The sequence below is a fragment of the Perca flavescens genome, chromosome 6 (assembly GCF_004354835.1).
Source record: "Perca flavescens isolate YP-PL-M2 chromosome 6, PFLA_1.0, whole genome shotgun sequence".
NCBI classification, from domain to species: domain Eukaryota; kingdom Metazoa; phylum Chordata; class Actinopteri; order Perciformes; family Percidae; genus Perca; species Perca flavescens.
This window is the reverse complement of record NC_041336.1, coordinates 20,609,249-20,636,597: the sequence shown is the minus strand read 5'-3', so window position 1 is coordinate 20,636,597 and position 27,349 is coordinate 20,609,249. Positions and strand designations below refer to the sequence as shown.

Genomic DNA, 27,349 nt, shown 5'->3' with positions numbered 1-27,349 from the left:
TAGCTCAGCAGAACACTTGTGAACATTTTTCTTATTAAAAGCTCTGTGCAGAGAGGAAGAGAGATGAATGTTGCACCCACTTCAAACTCACAATCGGCTGTTTATCAGCTTTTGGGAGTTTGTCTAAATTAAACTAAGCTTTATGGGCACATTAATGATGCATTAAACTCCCCCGCCAGCCTCACAGTTTAGTGAAACTGCAGTGGAGCAGCACTACAGTCAGTGGAGTGTGTTTTCTGTCAGGAGAATTGATAAAAAGCAGGTGAGGTAAAGAGTGAATGAGACGAACCCTAAACCTTGACCTGCCAGATGGAGAAGTTTCTCACCTCCACACCCTCTACCTGCCCTGCTCTCCTTTTTCAACACATTTCCTTCCATCCATCCATCAATTGATCCTCAATCCCTCTAAGTAACTCGATCTCCTCCCTTTATGGCTTCATTTAATATGTGCAAACTTAGTTCACCTTGTCACATCTCCTTGATCCTTTTTGTGCAACAGTGAAGTGTGTGAATGCCAGAGAAGAAGTAAGGGAGAGGGTCTGTTCTTTCTCAGCTGTTTCTATGTAAATCTATGAAGAGAGGGAAAAAACATGAGCACATAGGAGAAAAAAGAAAGAGATGGTGGTAATGATGATGGAGTGAGGAGGCAGCAGACATATTCCTGTTCTTTTGCCCCATCTGTGCTTCAGTGCGGCAGAGTTATGACGCCAGGTAACACGTATTAATGTAGCTCAGTCTCAGTGTGTGCACACTTTTATCTTTAATCATTTTCTTAACTGTCTTACATCCAATACAATTCTCACAGATATCCCATTTCCAGGAATACACACATTTCCTCACATACTGTTCAGGTTAAGTCCTGTCAGTCTGCCAATGTGTTCTGATCACTGATCAGGTCCTTCTGGATTGCTTATGGCACCCGCACAGTAGTGCTTTATATTCTACACACTGTGCCCACTTCTCTCTTCACAAACTCCTAATGAGACTGTTAAGCAGACTGTTGTGTCAGATTAGGCCCACATCATTTCTGCATTAGACACACACACAGCCAATATTACAACACTCATGTGCACAGATGTATACTGGAGCCAGGATATCTGCAGATACACAAACAAGTGCATAAACATTGAGTTAAGAACCCCTGAGCCAGAACTAAGTACTTTAATGGTATAAAGTGCTATTCCTCAAACACTCGCTGCTTGTCTCGAGGCGACTTTCTAACACACTGAATGGTAGTAACATGTCACTATGATTTAGGATGCCTTATAAAAATGTTTCATTTGTTTTCTTTTGGGGAATTTGATGATGAGCAAAAATGCAGTTTTCTGTCTAAGGAGGAATATTTTCTGTTTACAGAAAGGTACTTAAGTCACTATCAGTGTCTTTGTGATTTAGTGAATTACTGATTTAGGGTCCCTGGGGACACAAAACATAAGTTGGTGTGTAATTTAGTGTTGAGGGGATTCTTGGACATCCTGAAACCTGTTGTTGTCCGATGTCGGGGTCAGGATATTTATGAAAAAAAAAAAAAAAAAAAAAAAAAAAGACACAGCCAAACCACACAGCATTTGAACAAAAAAAGTGTTTATTCCCGAACCTTTGAGTGTGATAATAAATACATGAACTCTTGGCCAACATCCTAGTGTGGTGCACGAAGCACACACACACACAAACAGAGCACCTAAACCAGCTTAATCTCTGTGAAAACACTGAAGAAACCTCCTGTTCGCATTTCCAGGTCTCTGCGTCTGGGTTGGTCCCTTTACGCTGTAAACGCTTATCAGTGAGTGTGACAGTGTGTGTGTGTGTGTGTGTGTGTGTGTTTTATGTGGAAGGCTTTGGTAGGTTTCCCCTCGAACAGTCCTGTAGCTGGATTAACAGTAGTGTTTCACAGTCGACTGGCTGTACATGAGGTTCAGCATGTGTTTTGGAGACACACTTGAACAAAACCAGTTTGCTCTCTAAATAGTTTCTAGTGGTCTACTGCTTAACTGTAGCAGAGATATCGGCACAGAGCAGAGCTGTAAAAATAGTCAATGCAAAAAGTCATTCTTTTTTTTGTCTTTTAAATACTTACATCATCAACATCCTGTGTGTAAATTACAAGCCATGGTGAACTGACAATAGCATGAACTGTTAAGGTGAGTTAGAATTTGTGTGGAATGTGTGAGTGAGGATGGAAGAATGGATATCAGGCATGTATGTTAAGTCCACGGACATGTTTATGTTAGTCTCTTGTGTGCATTTGTGTTTTTGTCATTCTCATTCGTCTGTGTTGTATGTGTGTATGTTGATGTGACCTGCTGACCTTTCATGGTCAGCGTACAGAGGGGGAAGCCGAAGAGGAGTGCGTGTGTGTGTGTGTATGTGTGTGTGTGTGTGTGTAGCAGCGGCCCATCCACGTACAGGGTGTCAGTGCTAGTTTAGTGACGGGGAACGGTCGGTGGTCCACAGAAGCTCGATGTAGGGCCACCTGGTCTGCAGGCAGCGCTTGACTGGAGTGTCATCCGTTCGAACCATCGGGTCCTCAAAACCCAGCACCAAAGCCGTCCCTTCCACATACTCCACCTGAGAACACACACACACACACACCCGAGTTAACTAAGCACACAAATGTAAACACTTTCTGCCAGCTTCAAGTCGATCAATCTCTTCTTAGACACTTCCTCTGAAGGGGTCAAGGATGAGATGCAAGTACGCAAGGCACCCCCCCCCCACACACACACACACACACACACACACACACACACACACACACACACACACACACACACACACACACACACACACACACACACACACACACACACACACACACACACACACACACACACACACACACCAGCTGCAGGGGACTGCTGTCAGCAGGTCTGTTATTCCCATCTGGAGCTGGGAATGGAATTGCCATCACAACCTTATAGGCGCCTTGCTGCCATGTGCATAATGTGTGTGTAGGCGTGTGCTTTTGTGTGGGCACACATGTGGTGCCATTCTTTCATTTTTAGGTAGCGGTATGGAAAATATCAGACTAGACAAAGTTTAAATTTTTTTTAAACATTATTTTTTGGGCATTTTAGGCCTTTATTCTTATAGGACAGCTGAAAACATGAAAGGGTAAGAGAGGGGGAATGACATGCAGCAAAGGGCTGCAGGTTGGAGTTGAACCTGCGGCCCCGGTGTCGAGGACTGAACCTCTAGCTATGGGCGTGCTCTCTACCAGGTAAGCAAAGTTGACAGATGATGAAAGTGATATTCCTGAGTACCAGGTTTTTGCACAGCCACCAACTACATCCTCTGACAATCATCCATCAAACTAAGCCTGCTTAATAGGCCTGTGTTTAAACATTTATCACGGTGAGGTTGCTGACAGTGGCCTCCATGTTGAAATTACTTGGAGAAATAGGAGGCTAAGCCAGGCTTTTTGGATGGATGGACAGGCTATTAGGCCTGTAATAGCTACTGTTTATTTTGGATTGGCCGGCCGCCTCCAACTGTGTGTGTTTGTGTGTGTGTGGGTGTGTGTGCGCGCATGAATGATGACAGGAAAAGAAGAACAGTAAAAGGCAGAGGGACAGAGACACCATGAAAAAGAACCACCATTAGCTGCTATGAAGAACCTGAACATGAAATAGTGTCTTACCCTCTCGTTGTGGTTGGACTGTTTAAGTCCATTGTAGTGGTAGATGGGAAATGAGTCTGGGATTCCTGAATCCTGAAACAAAGGCGGGGAGCAGAGTGAAACACATGCAGTGTTGTTAGACAGTCTCTGGGCAAACTGTTCTCACAGAGATGGAGGTAAAGAACCACAGAGGCAGAACATTTTTGAACTGAAAAGTCAAACCGACATAGCTCTGCCTGCAACCAAAGCTTAATGTTAAATCCCACGTGTTCAATTTAAACGTGCGTGTGTGTAATTGTGCAATGAAGCAAAAAGCCCAACTCCAATTACCAGAAAACATCCAACACTACAAAAACATCCAAACAATGACATTGAGCCAAAACACTTCCAATGACTTTGGCTTAAAAGGTGCAGAATGCTAATAAGGTGTGTTGTCTGAGAGCGTGTCCAGCTTCTCGTGTTTATACACCTATATATGAAACCCTAACCCTCACCCCAATCCCACGTGTGTCTGAGTGTGTGTGTCCCGTTGGCTAATGGTAGTATAATTTCTTTGTGGCTCGGGGCCGTTCCTCTGGTGAGTCCCTAAAGCCCTGATCACTTTAACACAGTTGTCCTCCATCTCTCCCTCTCTGGTCTTCCTTGTTTGCTCTGCCTCATAAAAGGCGTTGTACCGCTTTTTCTAAGCTTTTCGGCAAGTACCGTCATATGATCGTGAACACATACATTTCAAATGAGACACCACAGGAATTTTTGGCCATAAAAACCTTTGGTTTTCTAAAACAGCATTCCACATATGCATGGGAAAAAGACATTAGTGTCACCCATATGTGTGTGGTTACGAGTCGTTGTCCACGTGTTTTACCTGTGATATGGATTGTATGACTGGTGGACCCCCCCCCCCCCACACACACACACACACACACACACCTGATCAGGGAAAAACTCCAACAGGAACGGGCCCAGAAGAATAATGCCCAAATTCTCTGGATCCAGCTTACTCTTCACCAGACTGACACTGAGGAGGCAAAGACATGGAGTAGAAAAGAAGTGAATAAAAAGAGAGCAGTGACAAGAAGAAGAAATACAGAAATCCAGAGAGAGAAAACATGCAAGTCAAAAAAAGAAGAGGGTTGGAAAGGAGCCATCCGATCAGTACAAAATAACAGTCTGCAATGTTTTGTGTCACCTCATCACTCAATGTGGACGTATGATGCGTGTTTTGGTGCGTGCATGCATGTTTTCAAGATTGTGGTGCAACTAAATATACCTCTTTCCAGACATTCCTGCGTGTTACATCAGTGTTATTATTATTCCACCGTGATAAAAAAAAATCTGGTTTTCAGATTTCAGATTGCCCTTTTAAGGCAGCAAGGAGAGAAGAGAGGTTTATACAAAGACACAGAGGGAATGCAATGATGGTTTCTTCATGTATTGATTTTTCAAGTAGCATGAGCATCAGGACAGCATACAGCATAGACAGTGACCCTGCTGATGTGTCATTAAGCAACACTAGGAATCCCTAAAAGTGTCAGATGTGCTGCTCTATAACCAACCTTCTGCTCCCTTTGCAGGCAAGTGAGAAAAAGATAACATCTTCTCAAGTATCAATAAAATATAAAATATTGATAACAAGTGGTTGTGTGGTGATGGGGGTTCAAGGGAATTAATTGTTTGTGGTGGATTTGCTTGGTAGCCACTGCATGACTGTACATGGCTTCATTTAAAAATGGACTGTGCATAAGAGGATGGTGCACGCAAATGTGCACTTTGATTATGTCACAGTTATTGGTTGTGTCCAATCTATCCTCCTGGGATGTAATGAAGTCAACTAATGTTTGTATATACTGGTGTACATCTATCATAAGTAACTGTGTTGTGTCTTCTTTAAGAACCACATAAGGACAGGGAACAACAACCTGTCAATATTTCTCATTTCAATTTTTATTTTTTATTTCAATGTTACATTTTCTTGAATTGTCTGAACAGCACATTTTGATCTGTTAATATTGCTTGAAGATTTAATGGAGTGACATTGGATTGGATATCCTGGATTTGCTCCATAGACAGTAAATGGGAGAGACACTGTAATGATAGCCAAGGCAATTTATATAGGGATAAGGGCACATGTTTTAGATGCAGAAGATTTGGCTGTTTAGTTTCCTAATTAAAAGAGAGATGATTGAATAGTTCACTAAATTTTGAAAATGCAGGTAAAACCCCTATATTTTTTAGTTGATTGTTTTTTTCCAATAATACATTAAATTAATTAATTAATTACATATATGGATGGAGGAAAAATAAAGTCAAAATAAATAATAATTCATGTTTTTAAGCTCTTGAGTGTGAATAACTACCTCAAACACTACAAAGCAAATGATCAAGAGACTATAATTCCTTGGAGCTGTATCCTAACTTTTGCTGAGAACAGTATGTGTTCACAAGTTAGTTTACCACAAATAATAGCAGCTGATGGCCATACGTCATAGGATATGTAGAAATAGTAAGTCACAGGCAACTTGAAAACAATTTGCACTTATCTTTAAATGAGTAATGAAAGCCATACATTTAGTACTTCTAGATACTCCTATTAATCATTTCTCCCCCAAGGGCACTAAAGATGCTACTTTTTTTTTTTTTTTACATTGTGGAATCCCTGCAATAACTCTCTCATTGTGTGGTAAGGAATAAGACTTGTCTGTTTGCACTAGGAGTCTCCCCCCACTTTGCTGTGTTGTGATGTATCGCCCATCTGGGGGTCTGCAGAGCAAATCAGTGGTCCAGTTACTTGGCCAAGGCCCACGGCTGCAGCGTCAGGGCTTACTGTTCCTCAGATGAGAACGTGCTTCTGTTTGAAGCGGCACTTTAAAGCATTTCCTCCCTCTCACCGTCTTTCTTCCTGCCGTTAATGATCTCCCTCTAAGTCTCTGTTTCTGACTTTCTTTCTCCCTAGGCTTTTATAGTGGGCTCTCTCTGGTCTTACTTTATAGTAGCCTGGTAGTGAAACATGAGCACAGGGCTGCTGACCTGGCCGTGACTTAGGAGTTAGAACTTTAGAAGCCACACACACACACACACACACACACACACACACACACACACACACACACACACACACACACACACACACACACACACACACACACACACACACACACACACACACACACACACACACACACACACACACACACACAGAGCCTTGGACATGCGAACACTTACTACTCGGGCTCTGAGACAAGGTCAAGGGCCTTCATCACGTCCTCCAGCAGAGACTCTGGGATGAAGCCATTATCTGGAGGGAGGGAGGGAGAGAGAGAGAAAGAGAGACAGAGAAAGAGAGACAGAGAGAGAGAGACATAAAGTGAGACTGATGCACTGGCTAACCCCAGACAGAACATAAAATACAGGCTTCAGCTAAAAACCAGGGGAAGCCTTCACCTACACACATATGGCACAAGCACAATTTACATCACCTGCCCTGGGGGAATAAACTCATCTGACACAAATAAAAGAAGAGAAAAATCACACACACATGCGCACGGACGCACGCACGCACGCACGGACGCCCTTTTCTCTCTGACCTACATTCCATGGCCGTGATGATAGCTTTACCTGAGAGGAGAAGCTAACATGTTAAACACTAACATGTGTTTTTGCCTGAAAAAGTATTTGTGTGTCCGGGCACCAACATCAGTATGTGAGCCTGTGTGGCCTGTTGTTTAGATACATACATACATACATACATAAACCCCTAGTGTGTTGTGAAATAGATTAACTCACAAACGCTCTGCTTTGTCTGCTCTGAAGCAACTCAATCTTGCTTTTTCAATGCCAGATGTTATTCTCTCAGAGTGACAATTGTCAGTCTGACAACGAGCAGAGGACACGCACACGCACACGCACACACACACACACACACACACACACACACACACACACACAATGTATTAAAGAACATCTTGAGACAGTGGTTGCTAAATGTGTATGTCTGGTGAGTCACTAGTGCGTGTGAATGCATCTGGCGCCCCTTTTCCACAACACAGGGAGCTGTGCTGACTCTACATGTGACACAGACAGATTTATGGCCATTTTACACAGCACTCAACTGTGCTGCTGGCTACGGCATGTGTGTATACACCGCGGTGTGTGAATATATGTGTCATGTACACTACCTCCTTGAGCATTTATATCTGTGGATGCATCTACTGTAGCCCATGCATGTGTGTTTGTGTGAGAAAAGACCATATGGCTTGCAGAATGTCCTGGCAGATGATAGCGGAAGTGGATTTGAGAATGTGCAAAGCCTTATTCTGTGCAACAGAAAAAGATGGATGAAGAACAAGGGGGATTACAGTTTAGAAGTTCGCCTCTCAGCTGATCTCATTGTAACATCGCCTCTCACACACACACACACACACACACACACACACACACACACACACACACACACACACACACACACACACACACACACACACACACACACACACACACACACACACACACACACACACACACACACACACACACACACACACACACACACACACACACACACACACACACACACACGAGCCTGATAGTGAACAGCACACTGCATTTCACAATAAAAACATAAATATGAAGGTATGCGTTACATCTGGGATTTAGTCAGGTCCTTAGCTGAACACTCTTGCAACATGGATAGCTCTAAGTGGTTGATGTTAACATGCTCATGTTTTAAGTTTGACTCCCGACATCTCTGAATCTCTCCCTCCTCTCTCTTGTCTCGACAGCAGAAGAAAAACAATGCACGACAGCTGTAACGACTAAATGTTTCATTCTAATATTTCTCTTGTCTCTAAGTGCACATGAACACACGCACACATCCCATGCTATAATCTTGAGGCTACATAAATGAACGGTGCGGACTTCCGACTTTTAGTTCATCGGACAGGTCACTGTGTCACTCGGTTTCCTTCCCCTCGCCTTTTACCCTAGTCATCTGGAAGTGACGAGAAAGGAGGTTTAGGAAAACGAGGAGAGGGAAGGAGCGGGATGGTTGATTCAGCTGTAAGAGGAGCTGATCTCACCAACCTAAACAACAACAGTGGAGATAAGAGGAGACAAACAGACCCTTGTTATGCCTGCAGAAGAAAAATAATGGAGACAAGAAACAAGAAAGAAGAGGCGAGGAGGGCAGTGGAGATATAAATGCATCTGCTTAACCAGGAAGAAGGGAAGAGAAAGACAACAGGGCCAGGATATTTGCTCAGTGTGTGTGTGTGTGTGTGTAGCTGTGTTAGCTGGTGTACTAATGAGAAAATAAAGTGTAATGGTCTATAAAAATAAGTGTGCAGGGGGTTATGGGGGGAGAGCAACAAAATGATAATGTGGACAACATAAACGATACAAACACTTGTTCATACCTTCAGGATCGTATGACTGGAAGACCCTCCTTGCCTGTTCTGATGGAGACTCTGGACCTACCAGGGACATCTCCTATGGAGAGACAGCCAGGGGGAAGAAAAAGAAAGACAGGAAGAAGAGAAAGAGAAAAATGTGAGAGATTGTGCGTTGCAACAAAAAAAGGTCTGACCTAAAAGTGACCACACAGAGAATTGTGACTAAAGTGAGGAGACAGGAAGGGTTGCAGTAAGACAGTGAAAAGACGGATAGAGAAGGGAGGAGAGGAAGAATTAGATCACATTGTGGGAAAATGTGGTTTCTGAAGTGCTGAAACATTAGAACAACCACCTTGATCTACTCACAGACTTTGATTGTTCTTATCAAGGTTTAGCAGCACTAATGTACACCCTACAGTGAGCAGTAAATATCCAGCACCACCCATTGCTGCAGTGTCCCAAGTGCACTGCTAATGTGCATTGTGTTTGTGTGTGACAATGTGTAATCTAAGGGGCCAGTGCAATCACCGGAATCCATTGAGTTATTAACTGATCTGCTGATAAAGTTAGACGGCTTGTTTTCACTCCAACCCCACAATCAGGAAATCAAGTCTTACATATACAGCCCGTGATTTATGACAAGCTCTGCAGTGTTTGTTTGTTGGTGAAGTTCAGAAAGAGCAATGTTGGCAGGAAGATCAGAAATGGGTGGTTGGTGTATATGCACATAGAAGAGGATGATGCCCCCTTTAATTGGCCGACAATGCAGATGCTGATTAAATGAACACTTCCTCGTTCTCTCTACACTTATGGCCTCAGCATGCCTCAAACAAAAGGCTTGTCAGATCATGGAACAACATATAAAACCCCCTCAGCTCACATGTATCCAACATCTGCATTTGACAATTTTTGTGATTTAATTAATTGAAACAGAGTCTGACAAACATCACCTCTGGCTTTTTCATACGACTACGTCCGTCACTTTCCAGGTGCGCAAATGAACGCAACAACATGAACGCCACCGAGGAGAAACTGTCCAAAAGTGAGCATGTGTCTTTCCCATTTGTGAGATTCACTGCATTGAAAAAATAAAGAAATACAAATACACAAATCTCTTGGAGAGGGATCAGAGAAGCAGTGTGAAACAGCCAGAAAGAATGCCTTTGAGTGTGGCCATTCAGAACACGTATACACATTTTGGATGTGGTTGGACTACATGTTTAATTACCAAATTTGTTTTGAGCACACTGAATCCTTAACACTCCAAACCCAAAGACCTGTGACAAATCTTATGGGATAGGAACGTCTTCTCACGCCCTCTCTTATCTTCTAAGCGTCGTCTGATATCTTACGATCAGATTTTGTCCAGAGCTCACAGTAAGTTAAAGCTGGATAACCATCAGTTTCCAATAATCAACATTGCAAGCAAACAATGATAAGGAGTGCAAGGGTTCCATAGTTCCTTGAAAAATATATTGCATGATATAACCATTTAAAAAAGTTTAAAAAGCTCAGAGGAGATAGAAGGGATATTTTCGAAGAGAGGATAAAATGAGATACTTCTAAAAAAAAAAAAAAGCTTTTCAGCCTTAGCTGTCACACACAAACACACTCCAAGTGTGTAGGCGAGAGTCGAAGGTTCTCACTGTTCTTTCTTATGAGCCAGGGAGTGTATTTATGACAACGAAGCACTGGGCAAACACACAATGTTTTTGTAGCTAATGAACCCTGCTCATCTCCTTTAGCTGGCCTTTATTAAAGCCTGAGCCTCAGATCCACGCAGGCTGCTAGGGTTTCATGGTCCACTTATTAATGTAGTCAGGGCTTACTCAGGGGGAGAGAGAGGGGTTCAAGGGGACACATCGAGAAGAGATGACTCCCAGCTGCCGGCTCTTCAGATGCAAAAAAAACAGGGACAGGCCAGCAAACACGTGCACACACAATGTTCTGTCACACACGGCATAGCAGGGTCTTGATGTGTTAACATTACAGGCTCCATAAATCTGACGGTAGATTTGTCTTTAGCTAGATATGTCGGTGTTTCACTTACAGTTGTGGACAAGGGTCATTTTGGTGTCTTAGGAGGAATTAAGTGCTAAAAAAAGTTCCTTAGCAGTCGACTGCAGTCTAAAAATGAACATGCTAAATGTGAACAGTTAAGCAGTGTCTTGTACTATTTTGATACAATATGTAGCTAGAACTAAACTTATATTCATTTATAAACTAAATACCTGAAGTAAGAAAACAAAGTGATGAGAAGCTTAAATTGATCTTATCCTGCCTTATACAAGCCGGCTGCTGTAAGTCCAATGTGCCTCATACACCAAAGCTCAGTTAACACAGTTATTATCTTTCAGAAAAGGATGGACAAAGTCTGTGTAAATCACCGGGGAATACCACAGTTACAAGATTGTCAACACTTTACCAGAAGACAAACACTTGTAAGTGGTCTTTAACAGACAAAACATAATATACTATTATTGCGAACCTACACACGCTAATATGGGGCTAATGAACACAGAAAAGACAATGACTCACGTAACCATAAGATCATGAACATACACACAGACACACATAATACGTGATTGTGTGTGTGTGTGTGTGACGACAGGTCTGCCTGGCTGTCTTTGATCTGTGTTTTATTAGGAGGCCTGAGGAAGATGCTGCTGAGATGGAAAACATGTCATGGAGCTAACACACTCCACAGGGAAGGTGTGTGTGTGTGTGTGTGTGTGTGTGCGTGTAAGTGTGTGTTTTTGAGTCTCAGCGTTTCTTTCCTCTCCATCCCACTGTGTTACAGTATGTGTGTGCGTGAGTGTGTCTGTGTAAGAGAGAAAGACTCCGCAATAATTAGGCCTGTCCCCTGCCAAAATGTGTTTGGTTATACAAGCCGGCATCCTGTTCTGTCAATGTGCACAAATATTCATACTCATGTCATGCAGAGATGCAGTACAATGACAGATACTCACAAAAGGACCTGGCAAACGTGTAAGTGTGCCTTATGAAACCGAGGAGCACATTCCAATCCCCACAGTCCAACCCTTGACCCCCTCAACAGAGCAACAACAAGCTACCCTACGTAGAAACACACTACCCCGAATGACTTAAATACACAATGTAATGCAGAACATATGCTCTGAACAAAACAAGAATACATTTATTCACATCAAAGTCATCTTGTTTAAGAGCAAACAATTCCAATTAACCAAAAAAAGGCTTTGGTGTAAGCAGAAGTGTTTGTGTACATGTGTCTTTTCAGTTAAGTCACGACTACTCACACATCCAGACTTGTCCGATGGCACAAGATTAAATCGGACTGTACTGTATGCACTACTGTGTGTGTGTGTGTGTGTGTGTGTGTGATCCTTTGTTCTATCATCAAACCATATTTTCTGCATATATGTATGTATCCCGGTTACCATTTGCATGTCGGAGGCTCTACTGACCACTGCCTAAACCTTCACCTCTAACCATCTGCACTTCTGTTGCTCTCTCCTCCAAAGACTTAGGTTGACAACTCATCCCCTGTAGGCATTTTTCCCCTCTTGCCCAATTGTACCCCATTGTACGTCCTTTTTCCTGTGCTAAGTAGCTACTCCACTTTTGGAGTATTTCCTCCCCTCCAACCCTTGACTTTTTCCTTCCATTCCCGCCCCCCCTTTGTCCTTTATCTTCTCATGCAGGTAGGTACTTCAGGAAAGACAGGTAGGTATAGTACTTTACTAGAGTTACTCTTTCTTTCCCTCTGGTCCAGCCAAAGAGCCATTGTGTGTGCTGAGAGGCTCTGAGTGGCCATAGAGTGCGTTGGAAGGGATCGGTTTCAAGACAACAAAGCAGAGGTCTCGGACAGTGTCTCCTGCCTTGTTCCTAGCAGGCAGCGACAGCCTCACTACATGTCAGGCTGAGGAGGGAGTCTGTGTGTGAGGGCTTGTTATGTAGAGTGCATGTGTGCTTGTATGTGTGTTTGTTTTGTTCAACTAGCCTACGTCCCACGTGAGTACGAGTACAGAAAACAATGGAAAACCTATCTCTCTTGCTACATAAGGATTGTCTGCAGTATCTACTGTATGTTTGTGTGTGTATGTGTTGCAGGTATGACAGACGGGACAAAGTAGTGATTTATGGAGCTGTCTTGGATGAGAAAGACGGTGTCTCATCATAAAAGAGAGGCGACACCAGAGGATAGTTATACAGCGTAATGATGGGTCCTATAACAGAGAACGACACACAGGGGAAAAGGAAGAATAATGCAGCACACACAGCCAGCTTTTCATCCTACTACAGTACAATGGGCCATGGTCTGACCTGTCACAGATTATTAATGACTGTTAATGTACACCGCTTTGTTATTTTGTGTTTGTGTGTGGCCCGCACCCTCTGATTATACTAAGAACAGAACTAACTACCTTTCAGTGCACTGGGGGAGAAGAGTATAATTTAATATTATTGTATATAAACTCATATTGTGTTGACACAATATCATGTTCAAATTTTTGTTATCACAATTACTGAGTCTGACTGAGCTGTGATTAAAAACTAATCAAATATGTGTTGTTTGTTATATAAATATGAAGAGTTGGTCTTATGTAATGTATAACAGTGGAACATAATTTACAGTGTGTTTACTTATATGTGTTATTGTGCATATCATGATGTATCATTGAAATATTGGGGCTCATTATTGACCTTGATAACAGTTTCTGTGATATAATATTCTAAAATCACACAAGCTGTGACACCTGAGCAAATTCCATTGACTGAAGGCTTTGGGATGCAATTGAAAGCTCTGGAAAAAGGTAGCTAACTAACCTTGAGTTTGGAATATTTTGTTACACAAATATTACCAATATTATGGTAATGATTTTCAATGATACAGCCCAGCTCTATTGGCAATAACGTACATTTACAGTGGTTTTGCTAATAAAGCCTCACTAAAATAACCTGACCTACATTAACTGTGTCTGCACACTTGCACTTTCAAGTTCCTGCTTCTTACCAGTCCATGAAGGACATCTTGCAGACAGGAGCTGGAGTCTTATGGGACACAAAAGCGCCACAGCGGCTGCTCTCTCTCCTAGTAAATCACTGATCCAGAACACGACTACTGTACACATACGCACACAAAACACACACATGCAACTCCCTTGAGAAGCAGAGATACAGCCTGTGAACCTCATCACTCAGCGAGAGGAAAGAGTGATGAGAAATGTCACAGGAGAATCACCCCCCCCTCGTTTCCTGAGTGACCATTGCACCACTCTTTAAAGTGCATCCTTCCTTTCTACCTCTTCCCTCCCCATGTGGGACCAATAATCTGAAGAGGTTGGCTGAGGTGCCCAAAAGAATCCTTGACTTGGGCAACCAACCTGCTGTACAACGGAGTGGATAGTTACTTCAAGGACAAGAGGGTGAAAAAGAAGGAAGAAAGAATCCCTTTTTAAACATATTGCATGATATGTCTCATACATCACCCATCCCTCCTCTACTTCACTCTCTGTCTGTCTTTCTTCCTTCCTCTGGCGTCTCACAAACTTGTCCAAAAAAACAGATCCCATTACATGCCATTATACACACTCAGCCTCTTTCTCACATGCGCACACACACACACACACACACACACACACACACACACACACACACACACACACACACACACACACACACAACAAAGGACAGAGAGTGTGGGGGGTGTTGTGGGTAGGGATCAGAGATGGTGGAATGGCCATTGTGTAGGTAGATTAGATAAAAAACACTAATGCTATTAAGCTGATGGTCTGAAAGCCACAGTCACACACTGACAGCGACTCGGGGGAATACACACCCGTCCCTGATGGCAGACAGAAGGAGCCGCTGACACATCAGAGCCAGGGATCAGGTTTTCTGCTTTTGTGTGTATGGCTCTATATCGGAGCTAAAAGCTACATAACCAGGTAGCGTGTATATTTGTATCACCAAGCCTGGGAAATCTCAGTGTGATTCAAATTTGCTCCAGATATAGATTCCCTTTCAAAGTGGACAGGGTCACACTTAGTGCAGTCTACTAGCAGAGTGCCCTTGCCCCATGCCTTCCCCCTCCAGCTTGGGCTCAAAGTTGTAGAGGCGGCAAAGTGTAGCGTCAGCCATGTACGTCAGTACATATGCATGTGTGTGCGCGCGTTTAAGTGTGTTCCCAGTCTCCAGTGGGACAAATGGATCCAGATGGCAACTCTGGAATCACATTCCCTACAGGAAGCTATCCACCTGAAGACACACACACACACACACACACACACACACACACACACACACACACACACACACACACACACACACACACACACACACACACACACACACACACACACACACACACACACACACACACACACACACACACACACACACACACACACCCCTGTGCTCTCGAATGTGTGTGTATGTGAACCTGTCACTACTGCCAGGGGAGTTGTAGCAATCGGTAAGTCATCAGTGCATGCATGACGACTTTTGTTCATCACTGAGCCAACATATGATCCACTCGCCTAGCAGGCTTGAGCTTTATGCATGTAACTGAGCTTTTAATCAATGGTATATTAAGGGTGTGGCGTTATGATGTAGATAATTGCCTGGGATTTTTCTGCTTCTCTGGTGCCACTTTCACAACAGCAGGGAGAATCAATTTGCTACAACCAAACATGCCTTGCAGCTTTACTACACAGACTACAGCAATGTATTATGTTACATGTTCACTGATAGAGATGATAAACATGCTTGTCTGAGTGTTAACTGTGTGAGTTTGTACACGCCGTATACGCACACATCCACACTAGCACAGTGATCTGATGATTCTAACTTCTATCCAAGAGGCAAAGTTTCTCTCAAACATACAACAGCACGGTTGACCTCAATCAGGGTGTGCATTATATACTTTGTGGCATGGTGTATAGCGGAGTTGATGCTGTAGGAGCAGGATCTCATGGTCCTTTTTCAGGAACCGCTTTTAGGAAGTCTAGTTTTTCCTGCATTTTGACCACATGAACCTGGTTCCAGTTTTGTTTCCTGGACCGTTTTCCCATGCACCGAATGTCACAGATTTTTCAAACACAAGCATCAAAATGCAACCACTTTATAAAGAGCAGTCATAAACACTCAAGCCCTTGTTATCACTATAATATAGTGTTATACTGACATGTAAAACAACACAAAATTCCCAACTATAATCAAACCAGACACTAGGCAAGTGAGTGAACCTACATTTGCTAATTGCTGTCAATGTGGTTACATATTAAAAAGGTCCCATGGCATGAAAATTTTACTTTATGAGGTTTTTACATTAATATGAGTTCCCCCAGCCTGCCTATGTCCCCCAGTGGCTAGAAATGGTGAGATAGGTGTAAACCGAGCCCTGGGTATCCTGCTCTGCCTTTGAGAAAATGAAAGCTCAGATGGGCCGATCTGGAATCTTGCTCCTTATGAGGTCATAAGGAGCAAGGTTACCTCCCCTTTCTCTGCTTTGCCCGCTCAGAGAATTTGGCCCACCCATGAGAGAGAAATATCAGGCCCTATCTTGCATCCAGCGCAATTGCCTTTGTACTATGACGCATGTATCGTTCCTATTTTGCACCCGACACACAGCAGACTTTTCCCTCCACAGACGCACGCTGGTAAATTAGGGAATGTATTTGCGCTCTCGGGGCGGTTCAGCAAAAAGAGAAGGCGTGTTTCGGCGCAAACGTTCCCTGGTACTATTTTGCGTTTCAGAAAACAATTCCGCCACAGACCAGGAAAAACCTAGTCTAAAGTCAGTGGCGCTAGTCTAAAGTGAGTGGCGCGTTATTCAGATGCCATTTTAGGGGTGCGTGCTTGGCCATAATGTAGCATACACTTTGCTTCTTTCATCTACACGGACGTAGCAGTTCCCATTTTTGCAAACCATACATGAATACAAGGAAAAATATTACTGAAAATGTACTTCAGGTGTTTGGATAGATCAGGAGGCCTTTTACAGTACAGTCCTCAAAAAGTCGCAGCATTCTTTGTGGCTTGTTGCGTTTTACACAACATTTCCATGAATCATGGATGGGTTGATGACATAAATGAGGAAATATTAGAGGACTTAAGGAGACGTGATGTTGAACTATGGCGGGACTGGACACTCCGGCGGGATCTGCTCTGGGAGTGGCAATGCGCAATGTCCTCCTGGTGGAGCGGGTGGACGGAGATGGAGTGGGGGGAGGAGGAAGGAGGAGGAAGCAGGTGGTGCGTTTGGAGGCCCACGCTCCATGGCTGCAGCAATCCTCTCCAGACGTGAGGAGATGCGCCCGAGAAGCAGCAGCAACATCGCCACCCAGTCAAGACAGGCATTTATTACTTTTCCGCATCCCAGACAGCTCCCGCTGGCGTGCGCCAGGCAAATCCGCAGTCATAATAATCATCATCCGCCATGGAACAAGCGTGCCTGCTCTTAAAGGGAATGTGAGATTACGCTCTGTTGGGTTAATTGCATGTTACGCCCAAACCACACCTAGCTACTTCAGACCAACCCATTTTAGATTTGCGTTGGGCGCAAGACTCATTTATCCCGCCGGTATAATAGCAACAGCGCCGAGATCCGCCCACAAAGCTACTTGCGTTTCACGTTTGATACTTGCTTTTCAGATCATTAAAATAGGGCCCATCATGGCTTTCAAACGAGCAAAGTGGCAGTTGGTCAAGGCCACACACCCAACCTCCACCTTGCCCCCCCGTCTCCTCCTCAATAGCTACAGACACAGAAATGGCACATCCTAAGGAAAGCTCATTGTGGGACTGGCTTTAGTGGCTGTAATTCTGCACAAAGGCTGAATTATGGGAAAGAGACTTCAGATACAGTATTGGGGGACCACTAAGGTCTATATAAAAGCATCCAAAGAGCACCATGTCATGGGACCTTTAAAGCAGAGAAATGACCCAGAATAACATTGAGGAGACTAGATCATCACTCCTTTGGAGACAGGTGTCTTGCTTTTTTGACATTTTCCTTCTTTCCTCTTATCGCTTAATATCTCGATTCCAACATGTATCTACATTTTCAGTCAATCAACAGTGTGTTGTCTCGTTCCATGCTGCTATTATTATTTCTCAAACCAAGTAAGTCTTTTAAATCTAAATGTAATAGTCTTATTCTTAAAATGTCTTGAGAAACTCAAACATGAATATGCTAAAAGGAACAGTTTGTTATTTAGTCCCTCAGTGTTGTTTCTGGGGCTCCTTAGTTCCTGGGTGAAAAAAACCCATCATGTTCTTATGAACAAGTGCCAGGACAGAAAAATGTGTGATGCATATTGTTGAAATTAACATGACAGTTAAGGTAGACAGAAGTATACTATAAATGGAGGCTCCCGCTGAAGTCCAGATTCAGCAGTTTACATCATGGTCATATATTATAACTTACACATTGTTTAGTTCATTACAGATGGTTGAGAAACTTAAATTGTGTGTTTTTGTGAAAGTGAGAAAGAGAGAGCATAAAGCTGAACGTCCAGCTTTATGTTGTGTCCAACGTGTGTGTGTGTCTGCACTTGCTAAGGTCCTCTTTGGAAAATGAGATTTTTTCCCTTTAATGCTAGATAGGTGAAAAGCCAAGAAACAGCCCTGGCCATATATGACTATCTCCTGCGCTCATTTTTCCCTCCCCTCCCTTTCTGCCTTTTTTTCCCCCCACATATATCTGACCTGCACTATATTAAATCTGTTAAGCACATTCCATATTTTGGTTTTTTAAACCTGCTGAGGAGACTGGCTTGTATTACACACTGTGTGTCTGTGTGAGTGAAATGTGTGTTGCTTATGGAATGAGTGTATTGAACTTGCCTTGGTGAAAAACACAGAGAGGTGAGTTTCACTGCCAAGGATCCAAATAGGGAACTTTGGAGACTTGAGGAATGCCCCAACCTGAGAGAGAGAGAGAGAGAGCGAGCGAGAGACACACACAGATAGACAGACACACAGAAAAGGAATGTATAACAAATAAGTGTACATTTTCAGTCATTTTCTTCAGAAATCAGTAATTGATTAAAGTTTAACATACTTCTTTTTCATTAAGTACATTAAAATTTGAACAGAGATTACATGTCACAGTATATAAACAGCATAATACTTCTCTGGATCCTCAACAAATACTACTACGTAATAAAATGTATATCATCAATGTTAATTTTCAACTCATTTTCACTAGGATCTTTTCTTATTAGTCGTTAGCTCTTCTTTATATGCAGCTTTAACTTGATTTTCAAGTTGGTTTTTAACAACAATAAACCAAATATATGAACAGTGTACATATGAGCAGACCGCTCCATATTTGAAAGAGTTGATCTCTTAAATCACTCTTAACAGCCCTCTTTGGCAACCATGTAGTTTTTTTTTTAACATATTATTGCTGCTTACTTTACACATATTTTCACATGGGAGCCCTCACTGTTGTTGGTGTTCACACATTGGATATGTTCCACATCTTAGAGCCACAAGCAAAAATTAGCATTTGTGTTTGTATTTGTATTCCTAGCACTCTCTAGGCTTATACAGTGGGTGTCCATCTCAATCCATAGGGATTCTTCATCAAAAAATAAAAATCCACAAATATTTATTTAAAGGGGTGATAGAATGCAAAAACGATTTTACCTTGTCATAGTTGAATAACGACAGTTCGGTGGGTAAATAGGACATACATAGAAGCTCAAAATCCCATTGACACCCCTTTACTATGAAAACCTCATATTTTGAAACTGCTGCTGAAAACGGGCGAATCTCAACAAAGCTAGAAGCTTACGTAAGCATCCCAAGACCTATACCTTTGTCACTCCCATGGATATATTAAGAGAACGGTCAGGCCCCAACATTTACATAGGTTACACAACTGACCTGAGATCAGGTAGTCTTCTGAATCTAGGTCATGCAGATCTTTGCTATTCCATTACAAAATTCACTTCTGAAACTTTTTTATGCGAGAAATTAACTATGTAGAGGTCAAATATGGGCCGTTTTACGAAAATGTATGTCTAATTGCAAATTTTGTCCGACTGTGTGTCGGAGTTCAGCGGCCGGTGCTGCCTGGGTTGCTGCCTCTCCGCCTGGCCTGCCTTCCTTCACAGACCCCGGCCTGCTGTGAGGTAGATTGAGCTCCGTTGCGGCTGGCAGCCCACGGCACTCCATACCCGTGCAAAGTCACAGTTTTTTGGGTGAATGGACTACTAAACGCCGCTGCCTGGACAGAGCTCCAGGGCCTGCAGCTCCCCTCTTCCTGCTAAATGCGTGGTGTGTGAGTCAGCGAGCTTGTTACGACAGCAATCTCTTACCACAGGTTCCAGTTACTCATATAATGTGTGTAATTATAATGTGTTGAGTTATAACGGACACCATTGTTAGCTTTATAAGACCTTGGGGTAGGGGTTATATAAGTGCCAAAAATGAAGCTAACTACCTGTAATCTGTACACATAGGATTGAAGAGACAGTCGCAGCTAACGAAACCCCTAGCTAGTGTTCACAAAAATTCATTAAATTGAAAACTGACAACATTGTTAGCTTTGTAAGACCTTGGGATAGCTGTGATATAGCTAAGTGCCGTGACGGAATTCAAACTGTAAATTTAGCTAGCTACTATAGTTATGCCAAAAGTGTAGCTAGCTAGCAGTGATCTTTTCCCATTGTATTAAATGGAACATATAGCTAGCTAGCTGCTCCTCCTAACAAAACGCCTGACCTTCATAAAAATGCCTTACATTAAAAACGGACACAACGTTAGCTTTGTAAGACCTTTGGGTATATGATATACAGTAAGTGCTGTGACGAAATTCTAACTGTAAATATATTATTGTTATGCCGGCAGCCGGCCGAGCCCCGGTAGTGCAGTAGCTAATCCACAAAGGGTGACTTTGTCCTGGGTATGGAGCCCAGCAGGCTGCCGCTTTCTCGTCAGACTGTATGGAGCTCCTAAAGTGCGACACGTCTTACCAAATTTGCAATTAGCCATCAATTTTCGTAAAACGGCCCATATTTGAGCTTTATATAGTTGATTTCTTGCATAAAAAAGTCTAGCAAAACATTGCAGTGTCTGGAATATGAGATTCTGTCGCGTCTCTAATGTGTGTGTATGGGGATTTGCTCAACCAATCAGTGCTCGTCTCTAATGTGTGTGTATGGGGATTCGCTCAACCAATCAGCGCGCAGCTCATCTAAATATTCATGAGCATACCATATTTGGAAGAAAAGCTCTCGTTACAAATAGAGCCAAAACACAGGGATGCGTAAGGGCCAATAAAATATCAACCAGGCCATTTTCAGCCCAACCAATGTTACATACCCCATTAGGAGACCATAAGGAACAGTGTGAAATACCCTATATAATCATTCTATCACCCCTTTAATACGGACAACCATTTGCTCGTACTATGCATTATGTTTTAAGGAACCTGTATGTGTCTGTACCTTGCAGTAGCGTAATGATTCCATAAGCGTAAGAAAGCCAACTGATGCCTGTTTATGAATACCATGTAGTTCTACAAGATGGGGAGAAAAGAGAACAACAAAATGAGAATTAGTTAAATGATGTCAAACTGGCATTAATTTCTGCCTTTTGTGCATTGCTGTGAGATGTAAGAATGATTGCCCTCTGGTGGGCATGGTTTCAATCTTGGGCCACAAAACAGAGTTCTGTGAGTGTGATATGTGTCTGATGTGTGAATATGGCGTGTTTGTGTGGGTATGCAGTAACTTCTTGGAAGTCTTACTCATGCCAGAGCACTCCCTGTCTCCATCCCAGACATTAGAGACAGCGTGGCCACTTACAAGAAGGTTCACCAGGCTCTGACTGGAAAGATAGAAAGGAAACATTACAGTTTCTGAGAAAACATAAGATACCCTGTACCCTTAATCACACAAAAAGGACATTGCAGTGATCTATAACTTTCTGTGTCAGTCTAACTGATGAGGACAAATGATTAAAAGAGGTGTTTGTATACCTGCCATGGCCATGCACAGGATCTATGAGAGGCTCCATTGTGTCCTGGATCTCATTTCTTATATTCTCTATGCCCTGCACAGAGACGACCAGAAGAGACAAGTCTGCGTTGGATTTTAGTGTATTTGAACATTGATGCAACAAACAAGACAAATGACTTAACAGGATAAAACATGATCAAAAGTCCATTAATAAAAAAGGAAAATCTTTGTGTATTTCTTCTTATTTGAATATCACTTCATTCAAATTACTTGATAAATACGGCAACATCACCAACATCATAATTTCCAATCAGTACTTCATATTTCTATTCATCTCTCTATCTAGCTATTTCTTCTTTTTACTGTACCTTGGTGAGGATGACAGAGTAGAGGAAATGCAAGACTCCACAGCACCCCCTCCAGGTGTGGTAGAGAGACAACACCTCTTCTCTGAGACCAGACACTGACATTACAGTCCGCTTACTGCAGGACGGGAAAAAAGGTTAGGTTAAATTATGAAACACTCGAAAGACAGAAGATTTGTTGGGTTAAAGGATCAATAAGATGTATTAATGTTTTATTAATTATTATTTTATTATTATTATTATTATTATTATTATATATTGATGTATTAATTAATAGGGCAGACATCAATTAAATGCATCAGAAGGCAAAGTAAAATCAGATTTTGTTTATTTGGAGCCACTACCCTCTTTTGCTCCACCCTGGAAAGCTTGCTAGAGAAGATGTCTGTCTTAGTTAGCGTGCACTTATTTAACGTGAGTCGGCACTGCTTTTTGCTGACTGTGGTCTCAGCTGCCAGTATGCTGTGTGATGAAATTTCAATATTCCTCTGGCAAACGCAGCCTTGCATACACTTAGTTTGTGCATGTGTGACAGACAGTATGTGTGTAAGAAAGGTAGTGAGAAGTAGTTTTTTTTATTAGGCAATCAGTGAAAGCTCTGAGTCAGCAACTTGAGAGCAGTGTGAAATAGCTACAGTGGGGGAAATAAGTATTTGACCCCTTGCTGATTTTGCAGGTTTGCCCACTTACAAAGAATGCAAAAATCTACAATTTTAATCATATGTACATTCTAACAGTGAAAGACAGAATCCCAAAGAAAATTCCAGAAAATCACATCATATGAATTTATTAAAATTGATAACCATCTGATGAGGAAAAACAAGTATTTGACCCCCTGGACAAACACCATGTTAATATTTTGTAGAAAAGCCATTATTGGCCAGCACAGATGTCAAACGGTTTTTATAGTTGGTGACAAGGTTTGTGCACATTTCGGCAGGGATGTTGGCCCACCTCCTCCCTGCAGACAGCCTCCAAATCATTCAGGTTCCGAGGTTGTCGCCTGGCAACTCGATTTTTAAGCTCCCTCCAAAGATTTTCAATCGGATTCAGGTCTGGAGACTGGCTAGGCCACTCCAGAACCTTGATGTGCTTCTTCTTCAGCCACTCTTTTGTTGCTTTGGCGGTGTGCTTAGGGTCGTTGTCGTGCTGAAACACCCATCCTCGACCCATCTTCAGCTCTCTCACTGAGGGAAGGAGATGTCGGTCCAGAATTCCACGATACATGGCCCCGTCCATCCTCCCCTCAATACGATGGAGTTGTCCCGTCCCCTTGGCTGAAAAGCACCCCAAAGCATGATGTTGCCACCACCATGCTTGACGGTGGGGATGGTGTTCTTTGGGTTGTACTCGGTGTTCTTTGCCCTCCAAACACGACGAGTTGAGTTGAGGCCAAAAAGTTCTATTTTGGTCTCATCTGACCACATCACCTTCTTCCAGGCCTCTTCTGAGTCGTCCAGGTGGTGAATGGCGAACTTCATGCAGGCCTGTACATGTTTCTTCTTGAGCAGGGGGACCTTGTGTGCGCTGCAGGATTTCAATCCATGACGGCGTAGTGTGTTACCAACCGTTTCTTTTGTAACTGTGGTCCCAGCTGCCTTCAGTTGATTCATCAGTTCCCCCCTTGTGGTTTTGGGATGATTCCTCACCGTTCGCATGATCAGGGACACCCCACGAGGCAAGATCTTGTGTGGAGGCCCAGACCGAGGGAGGTTGGCGGTGGTGTGGTGCTTCTTCCATTTCCTGATAACTGCACCGACAGTTGATCTTTTCTCTCAAGTTGCTTTCCGATTCTCTTGTAGCCCATCCCAGCCTTGTGCAGATCAACAATCTTGTCCCTGATGTCCGTAGAAAGCTCTTTTCGTCTTGCCCATGGTAGTGATGTTGGATGCTGGTTGTTTGGGTGTTCACAGGTGTCTTTTATACAGGTAACGAGGTGAGGCAGGTATATTTGATGTAGATAATTGGTTCGGATTGGGGCTGTGTCTTAAAGAAAGACTAACTGGCTTGTAGGAGCCAGAATACTTGCTGTTTGTCCAGGGGGTCAAATACTTGTTTTTCCTCATCAGATGGTTATCAATTTTAATAAATTCATATGATGTGATTTTCTGGAATTTTCTTTGGGATTCTGTCTTTCACTGTTAGAATGTACATATGATTAAAATTGTAGATTTTTGCATTCTTTGTAAGTGGGCAAACCTGCAAAATCAGCAAGGGGTCAAATACTTATTTCCCCCACTGTAATTCAATGTCAAAGCCAATTCTTGCGGACTTGATGAATCAAATACCATCCCTCCACTCCCCTCCCCTCTGCTGATACTATCTTCTGAGAAATATGTAGTTCTCTATCCCAGTACTGCCTATTGTAAAACAAGGATTTGTGAGGTCTTAATCCCTCCAGAACCCCACAGTATTATGTAATGTCAAGATTATCTGCTTTGTGGACAAGACATGAGTACAAAGATGCAAGGTGTTATCTGCAGTGAGAATATTAAGTGTCACTTACTGGAGAACACTGTGAAATCGCTCAAAGCCAAGGACCTCAACAGCCAAAGCAGCTAGGCACAAGAAAGCATACATACAGGGCGTTATCAGAGCATGGCATGGAAAAAACTACACACTGTCAAGTAGTTTATCATTAAACGTAACTATTTTTTTTAAATGGTAAAGACAAGGCTTGTCGGATAAGTGAGCCTGAATGTGACAGATGTAGGACTCACTGGGCTGCTGTTCCTGTGGCGGCTGGCTGCTCTCTGGTGCGGCCATGTCCTGCATTTGTGACTGTGTCTGTGTGCTAGTATGTGGGCTTTGTCCCTTGGCCCACGTCACCAGGCAGAACCCTGTAGAGGGGCTGGAGCAGGCAGACTCCAGGATTTCACTCAGTGTGGAACACAGTGCTGTTTTCTGCTCCTCTTCTAACATATAAATAAAAGATGCATGATTTAACAAGCCACACATAAATCAATAGCAAACAATGATTTGGATTTCCCTGTCTACCTGTCATCTGTCTCCAGTTGGAACTTTCTCTGTTGAAGAGAATGTTCTTTAAGAGGAAAGCCTGTAAACAAACACAAACTCAGTCTCTGAATTTGCAAGAAATAGACTTGAGCCACAAGTAAACTTGTGGAAGGTGTACATTTTGAAAGAGTGCAATGTTGTAGACTAAATCGTCCCATTCACATTTAAGAACTACCACCTGCTGAGCATGTAGGAGGTCTGTATGTGTCAATAGGGAATATGCTGGAAATTGATACTTGGCCCTGATAAAACTGCATGCTGATAATACTCTAGGTGGAACTAGAGCATACCTGGACAGGTGCAATAACAGCACAAGGTCCTCCTTCAAACTGCTCCAGTGCTGTTTGCTCATTCTCACAAAAAACAAATCCTGTGGTAAAGACACAGGCAAGACAACCTTAAAAATGTTCACAGCAGAAACCAATAAGTCATTATTTAGACAATTTTACCATGCACACATTAGAAAGCCACATGTATATGCATGCTCACATCTAAGGCCACATAGCAAATTCAGGCTAAACTCTAGAGCAGGAGTGATCATGTGCAGTATTCATAGTAATTCATACACAACAGCAGGGTATTTTGCTGCATATCTGACCTTCAGCTAAAGGTGTGGATCTAATGAAATAAATTACCTACATTTCGGTTGTACTATTTTGGTTAGAATTATAACCTGGATACACTTTGCTCTCCACTGCACATGGGTAAACAACCCTGTTTTTGAGTAAAATGTGGTGTGTTTCCAGGTCTGCAAAATCACTTTCATTCATGTCAGTAGACTGAGACAAAGCATCATACCTTGGGTCCATCTACGGAAGATGGAGGCAGACACTCCTCCACTGGAGGGTCTCCCCCAAACCAAATCCACCACCTCTTTATTTAACTCCGACATGACAATTGTTTAGTGCTGGTGAGTCCACAAACACAAGATAGGTCTCTTGAGGCCAACTTGCAAGCTCTTTTCTAGGTCGATAGTCCACTTCTCTCGGCAGATTGTGCCTGTGGCATTGGCCACAAGCTACCTGTGTTGCACAACACAGACTGACTCTAGCGGCTGGAGGCAAACTGGCGGGTAGGAATGACATCAACGTAGCCACACCAGCCTACAAAGTACAGAAGCATACGCTAAGGTTACTGTCATAAGGGAACACACGCACCGACAACTTAATTGCATAACTAACTAACGCGACAATGGCGCGACATAGCTAGATCAGATCACTTATAGATCAGTGTGACGTTAATGCTAGCTATATACTCGCTCTTATTATTAACAAACGAGAAAGCTAACATTTACGTTAACGTTACCCGGATGGTTAGTAATTGAAGTAACGTTGCTGACAGCAGGATAACGTTAGCTAGCTTTTTTGTGGCGGACTTGTTACCTTGTTAAACTGTTGTGAAATAACTATAACGTAGGTTTTAAGAGCTGAGATGGCTTGGTAATGTCAGCAGTTAGCATTAGCATTACCACTAGCAGCTAATATTTCACTGCTTTGTCATTCAATTTCTTCTCACCCTGCTGCGATGCCGAAAAGTTGTTGTATCAATTCATAATATTTTCCATTAGTTAGATAACGTTAAAGCATAATTACCTTGATACACAGTCGAGTATTGGGATTCCGTATTGATTATATATTTTGGTAGCAATTTCATTATCAACAGCAGCGTCTCTGTCATTCGTTTATTTACAACAGAATTGTAAAAAAAAATTCATGCATTTGACGTGACTGACCATTGGTTGAAATCCAGAAAGTACTACATACGTCAAGGGGTACAGCTTCAACGCGTTACCTCAATGGACAACAGGCTTGTCAATCGTATCGAGCACCCGCCCACAAACAGGAAACCGTTTAATTATTTTATAGCCCGCCTTAAGCGCCTGGGAGAAAGAAAATATGAATGGGATTTTAAGGTTACTTCGGTGTTAAAACATACGTTTAAAACGCCATGTCTAACAATATCGGACTGTATACATGTCCTATTTTGCTTTAGTGTAATAAAGGT

General features: G+C 42.6%; 1 protein-coding gene across 1 annotated transcript; it reads right to left on the bottom strand.

Moving 5' to 3' along the window:
• Window positions 1-1,573: 1,573 nt before the first annotated feature.
• On the bottom strand, window positions 1,574-27,048 carry mindy3 (MINDY lysine 48 deubiquitinase 3). Its single transcript, XM_028581640.1, has 16 exons — window positions 26,938-27,048; window positions 26,144-26,448; window positions 25,636-25,715; window positions 25,325-25,385; window positions 25,048-25,242; window positions 24,834-24,885; window positions 22,331-22,445; window positions 21,983-22,056; window positions 21,752-21,831; window positions 21,450-21,520; window positions 18,838-18,918; window positions 9,031-9,103; window positions 6,842-6,914; window positions 4,550-4,637; window positions 3,641-3,712; window positions 1,574-2,568 (listed from the first exon to the last, which is right to left on the bottom strand). The coding sequence occupies exons 2-16, from the start codon at window positions 26,235-26,237 to the stop codon at window positions 2,419-2,421; spliced, it is 1,359 nt and encodes a 452-aa protein (XP_028437441.1). The 5' UTR covers window positions 26,238-26,448; window positions 26,938-27,048; the 3' UTR covers window positions 1,574-2,418.
• Between the last annotated feature and the right edge of the window lie 301 nt (window positions 27,049-27,349).

Excerpts from the sequence above, each read along its gene's own strand:
- mindy3 (XM_028581640.1), bottom strand. The coding sequence starts at position 26,237 with ATGTCGGAGTTAAATAAAGAGGTGGTGGATTTGGTTTGGGGGAGACCC. Across the intron at positions 22,446-24,833 it reads CGATTTCACAGTGTTCTCCA|TAAGCGGACTGTAATGTCAG; the intron begins GTAAGTGACACT and ends CCCGTCCTGCAG. Across the intron at positions 9,104-18,837 it reads TCTCTGTGTTTTTCACCAAG|GAGATGTCCCTGGTAGGTCC; the intron begins GCAAGTTCAATA and ends GTCTCTCCATAG.